Genomic DNA, 13,083 nt, shown 5'->3' with positions numbered 1-13,083 from the left:
AATTTTATATTTTGATATCCCCACAAATCTACCAAGCTTCTACATAAAAAGTTTTTAGACGAGAAAAATTACACTTCCTTTCAAGATGGCGGCCATGTTAGACTGTCATTGCCGTTGTTTGACATCGTTGACAGCATTCTTTTTTTCACCCGTTGAAAAGATGGGATTCTATCATCGATAGATGACGTTTTACGTTACAATTTTATATCTTGATATCCATACAAAAACTACAAAGCAACTATATAAAAATTTATTACACCAGAAAAAGTACACTTCGTTTCAAGATGGCGGCCATGTTAAACTATCATGGCCGTTAGTCGGAGATCATCCTCTTTTCAAACCGTGAAAGAGATGGGATTCTAATATCGAGAGATGAACTTCCAGGCGACACTAGGCTGCCTTGATGTAAAGACAAAAACTAGCAAGTTACTAGGAAAAACGCCATTAGACCGGAAATGTTGGTCTTCGTCTTAAGATGGCGGCTATATTACACTAACACTGCCGATGTTTGACATCATTCCGTTTTTCACCCGTTGAAGATCTGACTAGGGAAGCATTAAGTAGATTTATGAGTAAACCGAAACAACACCTGGCGTTTGGGGAGAGAAGGGAACTTGTTGCTTCAAAATGTTTTGCCTTGGGTGACAGCTTTCGTGTTCAGCATATCTATCTAGTTTTAGTATAAATCTACTAGGGCTCCATCACGAATGCCGTTCTCTGATTGGCTACGCTACTCACTTTCTATTCTGTTTTAGTATAAATCCGCTTGCGTTCTATCACGAATGCTGTTCTCTAATTAGCTACGTTACCCACTAGGATTTAGATAAAGTTTTTAACTACTAGTAGATTTATACTAAAACAATTAGATTATTTGCTTTCCATTCCTATGCGCGACAGAAATCTCGAGCTCAGAATCTAATTGTTAAATAGATGAAAGCGGAAGTTTCGAGGGTACGCAATTCTAATGCCTAAAAATGAAAAGCTATAGAAAAATTACAAGATCACAGGAAGACATTTTATTGCTCAATTTTATCTTCAACGACATTTTGTAGATATCAACATTTCTCAATTTGTGTAAAACGTACAAGTTATCCGTGTCCCCAGTATGAACAATTCCTCATAGAAAAACAGGTGTTTGTCTCACTACAGCAATCGAATATGCTTTATAATAATATGCTTTATAAGTGGATGGCTGAATTCCCGGTCGATGACACTTTATTTCTACTGTCTTGCATCAATAATCTCAAGAAACGGCTCCGAATATTTTTTTAGCACCAGTGTAGAACATTCAGAATCAGCCGAGGATAAAACACTCGTCATATGGGTTGCGAATAAAGTTTTTCAATTTTTTAAATCTAATTATTCATTTCCTCGATATGAAGAATTTCTTCGGGTTTGAAATGACTCAATGACAGTAAAACTGGTTCTTGCTTTGCTACAGCCATCAGCCATCGAAAAAGCCTCGCTAGCGAAGGGCTGAATTCCAGGTCGATAAAGTTGTCTTTCTATCAGTATCACAGTATTTCTGGTGCTCTGTTTACTGGTTGTCTGACATGACAGATCTCAAGGAAAACGCGCCGAAGTTCTTGATTGCGCCAACAGTAGATGATGGGGTTAACAAGAGAACCCAGTAAAAAGGAGGCCGAGGCCCAACTCGAGAAAATGACTCAATTTGCCGGGTTTAATGTGTTAGGAGAGCTGTTTTCCATACAATTAACGCACTTAAAATTATTGCTAGGGTATAGGCTGCCTTGATATCTTTCTTCACTCTTTTAGCTTCTTGTTGCGTTAATTTTTCGGTTAGCAGACGTTTTTTTCTGTCGCCGTGTTTCCGAGGAAATATACACATAACAGAAACAGATACCACCACTGTATACCAAGCCGACAACAGTATATAATACAGCTGAGAACGTCAAAAATACTGAGTACATTTTTGTTCCACTGTCTATTATAATTTATAGCCAAATTGCCCATGCCACAAGCACGTACAGTTTTATCTTCTGTTTTGTGACAATTACCCGGTACCTCAAAGCATGCTTGACTGCAATGTAGCGATCGATGCTGACTAAAAAGAGATGACTGAACGAAGCCCAAGCTTGCCCAGAAAGACCAACACTGTGTGCCATTTGCAGTGTACAAAATGGTTCGATGCCAAAAGCTGCCTTCATGTTTATCGCGATAGCAATTGGTTGAAGAATTAGTCCAGCCGGGAAATCTGTTCCCGACAACGCCAGGAGTATATTGGAGTTGCTTCGCAGTGAGCTTCTTGTTGCTACGGTAAAGATGAACAGCGCGTCCAACAGGATGGTTGGAATAACTGCTAGGCAATTGAAAAAAGGCGAGGCCATTAGACTTCTAAACGTATGTTCTGTCAGATACTCCTTCCGCCAGAAATATTCTTGCAAATAATAACAGTCTTTTCTATCTGAGGGGGACATGGGGATTTGCGGTGTTGCGGTATTGATGTTTTTTAATGCGGTGATGCGGTAAATAAAATCTCAACTTGCGGTGTTGCGGTGATCTCAAACCCCCGGCGTGCGATGTTTGTGTTTTTCACGCTGCGGTGTTCGGTGAAATGAAATTGATTGCGGTGCTGGGGTTTTTGATTTACCTTTCTCAAACCTAAATTTGACCCTGAAATTTAGCATGTAAACTTCGTTAACGCATGCTTATTCATGTGAAACACGTACCATCACTTTCTAGTCAATCTTCAACATACTTCGACCGCCAATCAGAAGCTGTTTTTATTTATACGTAACTTGACAAGTAACTCGACCTCTGCCACCCGGAGTTCAGTGTTCGGTAGACACGTAGAGGAGCGAGGACAGAAAAAATCCTGGAAATTCTGGAAACGCCAAGGCCGAATATAATGTATTATTGATTGCGCAGCTTTTTGCTACGAAAAAACATATTTAAAAAGGAAAAGGAGGCGAAAATTAGCGACCACAAAATAGATTCAGATGTCGCGTCGGTACGGAAGAAAGAAGGCTTTCTCTAAGCTAAGGAAGCTTTGTAAATTACACACGTTTACTATTTTTTCCCTTTTGCTATTCGGCTTGTCCATAGGTCATTTTGATACCGGTTTATACCAGCTCCAAGGCCCTGCGACTTTCTTGACCTTCTATTTTTTCAAACGATTATCGATATCGAACGCAAACGCAGCTAGGTCCTTAAAGCAATACTTTCAGTCAAGATAGGACTTCAATCAGTGGGTCTATACACCAAGAAAAGTGAGCGAAGTAAAAGAAGAGAGGGATCTGGGGTAAAGGCCATCTCTCGAGCCTCCTCTCTTTTTTCTTTGTCCGCTAGCACTTCCTAGCTTCGCGCAAGGTTTCTTCGGTAAGAGCAAGAAAACTGATTTACAGGCATCAATAGTATCGACATATACGCAATGAAAAGCGTTGTGATGTGTTTATTTTGTGGAAAATTGTTGAGATATAAAAGTATTATTTTAAGTGTTGGTGAACGAATCATGGTGCTAAAAATACGTGTTGCGGTGACGGTGTTTCGTTGACTTTTCTTGCGGTGATGCGGTGTTCGTTAATTTTTTTTTGCGGTGTTGCGGTGTTCAGAACCCCCCATGTGCCCCTCCTATCTGGGCCAGAAAAAATCATGGACGTAGAAACGATCGTCATGTTGTGTTCACAATTTTCTTAAACTACTGCTGGTGAGAAAAGAAAAAGTGCATTGAAGTTTGATATTCAGAACAATATTTTGCAGCATTTTCGTTTCATATATGTTTGTTAACAACATGAATATGAATACGTTTATGAATACTTTTTGCCATTGGTTACCTCAGCTGTACGTTTTTCTTTTGTATACAAAACTACAGAAGCCTTGAAACAGCTTTTAAGGTTAACTGAACTTTCCTGTTGGATTAAGATAAAGGATTTTAAAGGTGCGTGCAGCAAAGATCTGAAAGTGACCATTTCCTCGCGTTTGTGTTTATTCCAATGAGTAATGTTGTGTCCCCGAGACAAGAAGAAGGTTACGCTTTACTTCTAGACAAAGTAAGTAACAGCACGGGAAGTATTTGCGAAATTTATCTCCCGAGCCAGCAAAGCTCAGTAAAATTTAGTTGGGAGACATTTAACTTAATATCAAACGATCGAATATTGACACATCGCCAAAATTACCAGGAAGTAAGATTCTACCATGAAAGAGGTCAGTTAAGGGTAATTTCAGTGATTCACGAATCCCCTTACTTTCTTCCTGTAAAGGATATGAATTCTTTTTTCTCGTGGCTCGAAATTTCGTTGGTAGATCACGAGTTTTCAAAATAAGTTTCGGTGAAATGAGTTATAAACGTTTCATTCGTCATGAACCGTTATTTTTTTGTTTCTGTTATTTTCGACACCCATCGTAACGTAATCGTAACGTAATAGAGCTGACGTACATCATTTATCATTTATCAGCTCGTGTCCAACGAAGGCTACATTGTAAATAACTCAATTTACAAATAAACTCCATAAAAGCGATAAGCTGATCACTATGATCACTATCAAATTAGAGAAAACCAATATGTCATTTTAAAAATAAGACTTTTGCAAGAATATCCAAAAAAATAATAATAACATCCGTATCGTTATTCGGAACGAACGCTTACCTTTTGCTAAAATCAATAACTCCAAATCTAACCCCTGCTATTTCTGATATTTTGTCGTATTTGTTATAATTTGGGCTTTACTGGTCTACATCTTGAAATGGTTGTTTGGTAATTACCTTGTAATGCACACGTTCTTTTCTGAAAGCTTCTTCATTGAAAAGAATAATAAGTTTAAAAGCTTTTACTCTTTCGTTGACACTAAGCGGTTGTGGCAGCCGAATTCGATTTTTATTTTGGCTTAGCAGATGTTCGGCTCTTACGTCAGGATAACATCTATGAATTTTTCTACTACACTGAAATACCGCTTCACAGAATTTGCCCGACTTCTTCCATGCCGTCTATAAAGAATGTCTTTATTAGCTCAAGCGACTTTGCTCAACGGTTCATGATTAATTGAGCATTGACTAATTTGGAGCAAATGCACATGTTTAGTTTTCCCATAGAAACGGGTAACCGAATAGCTTTCTTTAGAGTAATGAAATGGCTGGTAGCAAGTATACAAACTTCTCTGTGTGGTTTGGTTTAGCAACACGATCAGAATTTATCACTCACATCGAATTGGGTGCCTGAAATTTGATAAATTTGAGACGTCGACCACGCAAACCGATTTCGTTTATGAATAGAAAATCGATATCATAATTTTTTTTTCGGAAATGAAAGGAGTTCTGGTGAAAACAAACTAGGCTTCAAAATTTTACTTAATGTTTTAATTTCTACATAAGGTCACTCATTTGATACTGAAGGTCTTCTTCTCACTGGATATAGTATGTTTCGCTTTCTGAGTGAATACTGTTGAAAATAATTATATTGAAAATCGTTTTGTAATTTTTACTGAAAGTTACTTTCGTGGAAAACATCAATTTTCAACGCTTTTGCGCTTTGAATTCCGTAGATACTGGATCTACAATATTGTACAACCGAATAAACCTGCACAGCTGTTCTGATCTCTTCTGCACCAGAATACTTGCCATGGTGGTTTACGTAGTAAATTTGCAAGTTAAAGTAAAAAACATTCATAATTAAATTTAAGATAGAAATACGGATTAGTCACTCTCTTTTGCCCAGTTGTGTTGTAGAAATAGCTATTATATTACCATTTTCCATGGCAAAACTAAACATGTGCAATAACTCCAAATTTCCCAAAGTCTAATTAACCTATTAACCATTGATCAAAGTCGCTTGAGCTAATAACGGCATTTCTTTTAGACAGCATGAAAGTCGGGCAAATTCTGTGAAGCGCTATTACTGTGAAGTAGCGAAATACATCAAATTGACGTTATCATTAAAAAATTCCAAAGGGCCGGCGCCTGTGTTTGCATTGTACACACAGGAAGCGAAATTTCCTATATCCAACGAGAAAAGAACTCCGGTATCAATTAAGCGACCTCGGCTCATGTTGAAAATGAGCGCGGCAAGGGTCGCTTAACAAAAATTTTTCAACGGTAGACGAAATATGACCAAGTGAAAACAGCAGATTTGGTGAACTTTTAGCTTCGGAAATACAATAACGAGCAATACCATCCAGTAAAATACAAAATAACTATTTTACTCAATCAGTAAGACAGATGTCATCGAAAAAAATTCTTTTCATGGCCAGAGTGAAATACATCAAGTTAGACCAAGTATTTTTATTGCTGAAAAGGAAAAATAAAGGTAAACCGAGTAAAATTTTGATTTCGTGGCGGAAGCTAAAAAATAGATTTTTTCATTGTTTGCTTATCAATAGCTGTTAAAAAGATAAAAATCTGATACGTAGTTTGTTTTCATTAGAACTCCTTTCATTTCCATAAACGAAATTGAGGCTTCGTAATCAACTTCTCAAATTTATCAAATTTCAAACTTTCAATTCGCTGTTGAACTCTTCTTGTGTTCCTAAACCAAAACACTATATGGCAAAACCAAACATATGCAATAACTCCAAATTAATCAATGTTCAATTAGTCATGAAACTGTCAGCTGCTCTGATCTCTTCTGCGATCATAATACTTGCCACGGTAATTTAACAGTAAATTTGCAAGTCAAAGTAAAATAAAAACCTTCCTAGTCAAGTTTAAGACAGAAAAACGAAGTATTTTCCCTCTTTTGCCGAGTTGTGTTGTAGAAATAGTTATTATATTACCATTTCTATGGCAAAACTAAAGATATGCAATAACTCCAAATTTCGCAATGTTCAATTAATCATAAAGCATTGATCAAAGTCGCCTGAGCTAATTATGGCATTTCTTTTTAGACGGCATGGAAGTCGGGCAAATTCTGTGAAGTATGTAGTAGAGGAATAAGTTTATTTATTTTTTTGTAATTTTCTTTTTTTTTATTTAGGAATACGGAATACGGTGATGCTATTCTTACGCCTGTGCTTGTATTCTACAAACAGGAATCGAACTTTTCAACATCCAATGAGAAAAGACCTCCGTTATCAAGTGTTTAACTTATTTGTCCAAGGAAAAAATAAAAACCTAATGTTTTTAATTTGTAAGTATCTCATCACATCTGCCGATATATTTACTTTTCACGTTGTTTGTTGACTGTAACGCGACGTCTGGCGTGGCTTCGTCGGCCATGAATTCATCTGACCAAGGTAGACAAGAATGCCCTTATTTGCAAGATTATGTCTGGCGAAAGACATACCTCACCGACCACACGTACAGAAATCTTGTGGCGTCAATTTGTGTTAATTCTGTAGCAATAATTCCAACCATACTGTTGAATGCACTGGCCATCTTTGCCGTGACAACCACACGCTCATTGCAAAACAGCTCGAATATTCTCTTGGCGTGTTTGGCGGGTTCAGATTTGTTCGCTGGAATGGTTGGTCTGGCTATTGCTGTCGCGGTAAACGTGAAGCGAGCTTTTGCCATCGACCCATTTTGTGCGCTGGAAACAGCACACTTCATAGCTCTTTATGGACCAAGCTATGTTTCGATGGGCCACCTTGTGTTAATCAGCGTCGATCGTTACATCGCAATCAAGGATGCCTTGAGGTACCAGGTAATTGTCACAAAACAGCGGATAAAAAAAGGTGTACTTGTAGCTTGGGCAATTGGCGTTTATCTGACAATTCAGGAAACTGTCTTAGCTGTTATTGTCAAAAAAGCTGCCAAAATTTACTCAGTATACTGGACAGTTGGATCTGTCTCAGCTTCTGTCATCGGGTTGGCTTGCATTTCTGGTATCTGTTACTGTTATGTGTATATTTTCTCAGAAATACGGCGACAGAAGAAGCGGCTGCAAACAGACCAGTTGTCTCAAGAAGAAGCGAAAAGAGTAAAGAGAGACAACAAGGCAGCCTACACCCTAGGAATCATTTTGGGTGTGCTAGTTATAACTTACATGCCTTCAATGCTATTGCTTTTGCTACTGTCAATTCGGGGGCTTAACAAATTGGGCACCGGAACTACTATTATTTGTTATAGTTGGACGACAACTTCCATCTTGCTTCGTTCTCTTTTTAACCCCATCATTTACTGTTGGCGCAATGAAAAGATTCGGAACGCTGTTCTCGAGAGTTTTCATGTCAGAAAGCCAGACAGAGCAGCAAACATGCAGATGGTAGAAATACAAAATCATCGACCTGAAATCCAGCCTTCTGCTAACGAGACTTGGTGTTCAGTGGCTGTAATAAAGAAAGAACCTGTTTTGCTGTCAATAAGTCATGATCCCAAAGCCGACGAAATTGTTCACATTCAAGAAATGGATAATTAACTCTAATAAATTGTGGAGCGAAAATGTTAAGATGCTTGTCAGTTTTATCTAGGTAGATGTAACATTCATTAGTGAATGGATAAATTATGTCTATTATGTATAATAATTTTAACAACCCAGTAATCTCCCACTATAGTCGATAGTGTGTTTCGCTGATACGTAACAGATTTATTTTACAGCCGCAGTTCTAGAATTCGTGTAGAGACATATAAACTTATAAATTTATCGTAATTCATATTGTCATCATTTTCGGCTGTCGAGTTCGCACAATGATACTTGACCAGCTAGCTGTCACACTTAACAATTGTGTAGATTTTTACTCCTATTGTCAAATTTACTTTAATATCATTATGGTGATTATTTTGATGCAAAACAGGGTAAGTCAGACTCGAATTCCGCTGCTACAACACCGCCAAGTGCCAAAGAAAGAGTAAAAGCTATTAAACTGATTGATCTTTTCCATGCAGCACCTTTCAAATGAGAACATGTGCAAAGTACAATGTAATTACCAAACAGCCATTTCGTGGTGTGCACCAGTCAAGCCTAAATTAACTACGTGTAAACATCAGAAAAAGCAGGGGTTAGATTTAGATTTATTGATTTTACATATAATAAAGGCTAGGCGTTTGTTTCGAATAACGATACGGTTATTATTCTTACTATTACTATTACTATTACTATTACTATTACTATTACTATTACTATTACTATTACTATTACTATTACTATTACTATTACTATTACTATTACTATTACTATTACTATTACTATTACTATTACTATTACTATTACTATTACTATTACTATTACTATTACTATTACTATTACTATTACTATTACTATTGCTATTGCTATTGCTATTGCTATTGCTATTGCTACTACTATTACTAGTACTAGTACTAGTACTAGAACTAATACTATTACTAGTTACTTACTGATTGGTGGATTTAGTGGAGAGGACTTAAAATGATTGGCTCATGTAACTGTCCGATTACAGGTGTCCGATTGCAGCCAACTGTCCGATTACACTGTCCGATTACAACTTTGCAGATTAATTAGAGCAAAATACAGCAGTTTATGCACCAATCACATTTGAGGAAATTGTAATTGTTATGATTATTATTGTTATTATTATTATACTTATTATTATTTAAAATGTTCTTGCGATTGTCTTATTTTTAAAACGACAAATGGCCCATTATTGACTTAGCGCGATAATGGGTTTTATGCTGAGGCGGGGCCTTATCTTATCTTACGGTACAAGCTGCAGAGGTAGATAGCCGTTAATGGGCTAGACACCACACGCAGAGCAAGCTTTAAATTCGTGTGCTCTGCTAACCCTCTCCCCTTTTTTTGCCAGCGCCGATCGCGATAGCTGTTTAGCCTTAGAAGCGTACTTTACTTTCTTTCGCCGGCCCTCCACCATCCCCTGAGCTCCTCCTCTGCTCTTGCTACCTCTTACTGGGCTGGCTGTTTTTCGCCCCAACTTTATTCACTGAATCAAATGTAGCGATGTTTAATTGATTAATTTGACACCTTAGCATTTGAATGGTTTGAAATAAACGTCACGTGAGTGGCCAAATTAATCCAAACAAGTGTTTCAGTGATTCAGTGGTTTCTGGCCGCATGCACGACCGCGATTATAACCATTTCATTATAGTCTTTTGTGCGCTGGGTTTATAAATAGGCGTCGCTCTCGGCATAAATGATTTTTTCGAATTTATTAGGGATCAAATTATCGTTTTCACGAGGTTTTTGTAAATTGAATGGATGTATATTGAATATTCCACAAAGCCTGCTAAATAACAAACGATTCGCGTGGCGCTGAGTTTGTAATAATTGTCTCGTATCGGACAAAAGCGGGGCAATATTCGTCTGCTATTAAATTCTTCCATTAACTGGATAATGTGCATAATTCAGTTTGTTCTAAACGAATGGATGTTATGAAAAAAAAAAAAATGTGTGGCGCGGAGTTTACTTTTTGAGTTCAGTGAAACGTGTGGAGAGCGAGCGACAGACAATTTCTTCCAAATGTTCCTGGTGAAATGTGTTGTAAATTATCAACCCGTACAATGCAATTCTATTTTTCATGTTAGTTCACTGAATCTTGGTTATGAGAAATTTTATGCCTGTGTTTTATCTTACGTGGAAACTTTTGCGGTGTAAGTGGTTTAACTAAAAAAAAATTTAGGGAGGGGGAGGGGAGTTGGGGAAAGCGCCGTGAAAGAAATGGCTTAATGAAAGCAGCAGATTTTGTGACCTTTAAGCAGAGAAAATACAATAATGGGCAATGCCATCTAACAAACTACAAGATAGTTCAATTGACTCAGTCTGTGACAGACTAACGGAAATAAAATGCTTTTCATGTCCAGAGTGGAACCAAATGTTCTTCGTGTTGGAAAGCAAAGACAAAATAAAATCAAGAAAAAAACAGTAAATTTTAGATTTCGTGGCGGAAGCTAGAAAAAAGATTTTCTTCATTGTTTGCTCATAAATAACTGTTATGCAGATAAACACCTGATGCACACTTTGTTTTCACCAGAACTCCGTTCATTTTGCGAAAAATAACGAAATCGGTTTTTGCGGTGAAGGTCTCAAACTTTCCAAATTTCAAACCTTAAATTCGATGTGAGTCTAAACTGCGATCACACCTTTTCTCCCCTTTTACATCTGGTCGCGATCATACCCGCCTTCTCTCCCTCCCTCCCTAATAAAATAAAATAAAACGAAACGAAACGAAACGAAACGAAATAAAATAAATAAAGTAAAATAAAATAAAATAAAATAAAATAAAATAAAATAAAATAAAAGACGCTTAATCAGAGGTGGCTGTGGATCATAAGCTCTTGTTCTTAAATAATAGTCCAGGCACTTTTTTTATCGACAGAGAAACTTTTTCCTTATTCCAGCGAAACAACGATTTAGTAAACATTTTTCTATGTGGTAGAACTCCGAATTTTGTTATTTATTTAGCTTCCCATGAAACATCGATCAAAGTTGCTTGGGCCATTGATGGCACTCTTTGTTTAGTCGGACAAATTCTGTGAGCGATGCCAAATATTGTTTGGTTTTTCTTTTGTCTTTTTTTTAATTCTAATGCCCCTATATCCCCTAATTCAAACACTTACTGTGTAATGGGGAAAGATATAATCTTTATTGTTATAGGAAGACCCGCATCTGCACTTGCATTCTCCAAAGGAAAGAAATTTCCTATATTCAACGAGACAAGACCTCCGGTATCAAGTGTTGAGTTTTTTTGCCCAAGAGAAAAAAGCCCTCACGAAATCTTTTAACGCCTCCATTCTCCAGACAGGAAACAAAATTTCCTACATCCAATAAGAAAAGACCCTCGGTATCAAGAAAAAAAAACCCTCACGGAATCCTTTAAATCAGCAAAAAACTTATCGCATCTGCCTACATATTCTCTTTACGCTCTTCGACGATGAATTCTTCTAATCAAGGTAGGCAAGAATGTCCTTATTTGCAAGATTTTGTCTGGCAGAAGACGTACCTCACAGAACACAAGTACAGAAATCTTGTCGCTTTAATATGTTTTGATTCTCTAGCACTTATTGTGGCTGTCTTGTTAAATGCACTGGTCATTTTTGCTGTGAAAACCAAGCGCTCACTGCAGAGCAACTCGAATATTCTCTTGGCGTGCTTGGCGGGTTCAGATTTGTTCGCTGGAATGGTAAGTCTACCTATTGCTGTCGCGGTAAACGTGAAGCGAGCTTTTGTCATCGAGCCATTTTGTGCGCTGGAAACAGTACACTTCATAACTCTTTATGGACCAAGCTATGTTTCAATGGGTCACATTGTGTTAATCGGCATCGATCGTTACATTGCAATCAAAGATGCCTTGAGGTACCAGGTAATTGTCACAAAACAGCGGATAAAAAAAGGTGTACTTGTAGCTTGGGCAATTGGCGTTTATCTGACAATTCAGGAAACTGTCTTAGCTTTTATTGTCAAAAAAGCTTCCAAAATTTACTCAGTATACTGGACAGTTGGATCTGTCTCAGCTTCTGTCATCGGGTTGGCTTGCATTTCTGGTATCTGTTACTGTTATGTGTATATTTTCTCAGAAATACGGCGACAGAAAAAACGGCTGCAGACGGAACAAATGTCCGAGGAAGAAACGAAAAGAGTAAAGAAAGACAACAAGGCAGTCTACACCCTAGGAATCATTTTGGGTGTGCTAGTTATAACTTACATGCCTGCAATAATCATTCTTCTCGTAGGGGCAACTTCTCCATTTAACGAATTAAACACCGGAATTACTCTAATTTGCCTTAGCTGGGCATCAACCTCTGTTTTGTTGCGTTCTCTTTTTAATCCTATTATTTACTGTTGGCGCAATAAGACTATTCGGCATGCTCTTCTGGAGATTTTTCATGTAAGACAGCCCGAAAACAGAGCACCAGACATTCAGATGGTAGCAATACAACATCAACGACTTAAAGTTCAGCATACGTTTCGCGAGACTTGGTCAACGGCTGGAAGAAAGCAAGAACCGGTTTTGCTATCAATACGTCATCCGCTCAAAGCCGACGAAATTGTTCATATGGAAGAAATGGATAACAAACATTTGTGAATAGTGTAATGTTGTATGTCATATAATATATATAGTACTCTTAATATTTCTACCACTTAAAAGTGTCAGTACAAAAATTAGTTTACTATTATATATTAAAAATTAAAAAAGAATGGAACATTTCATCCTTCAGTTATATATTTCGCTGATGCATAAAAGATTAAGCAATGTTTGCTGATGA

At 37.4% G+C, this 13,083-nt stretch overlaps 2 protein-coding genes across 2 annotated transcripts; both read left to right on the top strand.

Annotated features, from left to right (window-relative positions):
• The first annotated feature begins 7,165 nt into the window (after nucleotides 1-7,165).
• On the top strand, nucleotides 7,166-8,308 carry LOC110059206 (histamine H2 receptor-like). Its single transcript, XM_020765905.2, has one exon. It carries the CDS (start codon nucleotides 7,166-7,168, stop codon nucleotides 8,306-8,308), a length of 1,143 nt encoding a protein of 380 aa, XP_020621564.1.
• Nucleotides 8,309-11,750: 3,442 nt separating this feature from the next.
• On the top strand, nucleotides 11,751-12,902 carry LOC149109841 (histamine H2 receptor-like). Its single transcript, XM_089294674.1, has one exon. The coding sequence runs from the start codon at nucleotides 11,751-11,753 to the stop codon at nucleotides 12,900-12,902; it is 1,152 nt and encodes a 383-aa protein (XP_089150800.1).
• Nucleotides 12,903-13,083: the final 181 nt, after the last annotated feature.

This window comes from Orbicella faveolata, unplaced genomic scaffold (assembly GCF_042242905.1).
Source record: "Orbicella faveolata isolate gen_17 unplaced genomic scaffold, um_ofav_v1 contig_25, whole genome shotgun sequence".
NCBI lineage: Eukaryota > Metazoa > Cnidaria > Anthozoa > Scleractinia > Merulinidae > Orbicella > Orbicella faveolata.
Note: the sequence above shows the minus strand (reverse complement) of the source record. Positions and strands in the feature narration are given on the sequence as shown.

Excerpts from the sequence above, each read along its gene's own strand:
- LOC149109841 (XM_089294674.1), top strand. The coding sequence starts at position 11,751 with ATGAATTCTTCTAATCAAGGTAGGCAAGAATGTCCTTATTTGCAAGAT.
- LOC110059206 (XM_020765905.2), top strand. The coding sequence starts at position 7,166 with ATGAATTCATCTGACCAAGGTAGACAAGAATGCCCTTATTTGCAAGAT.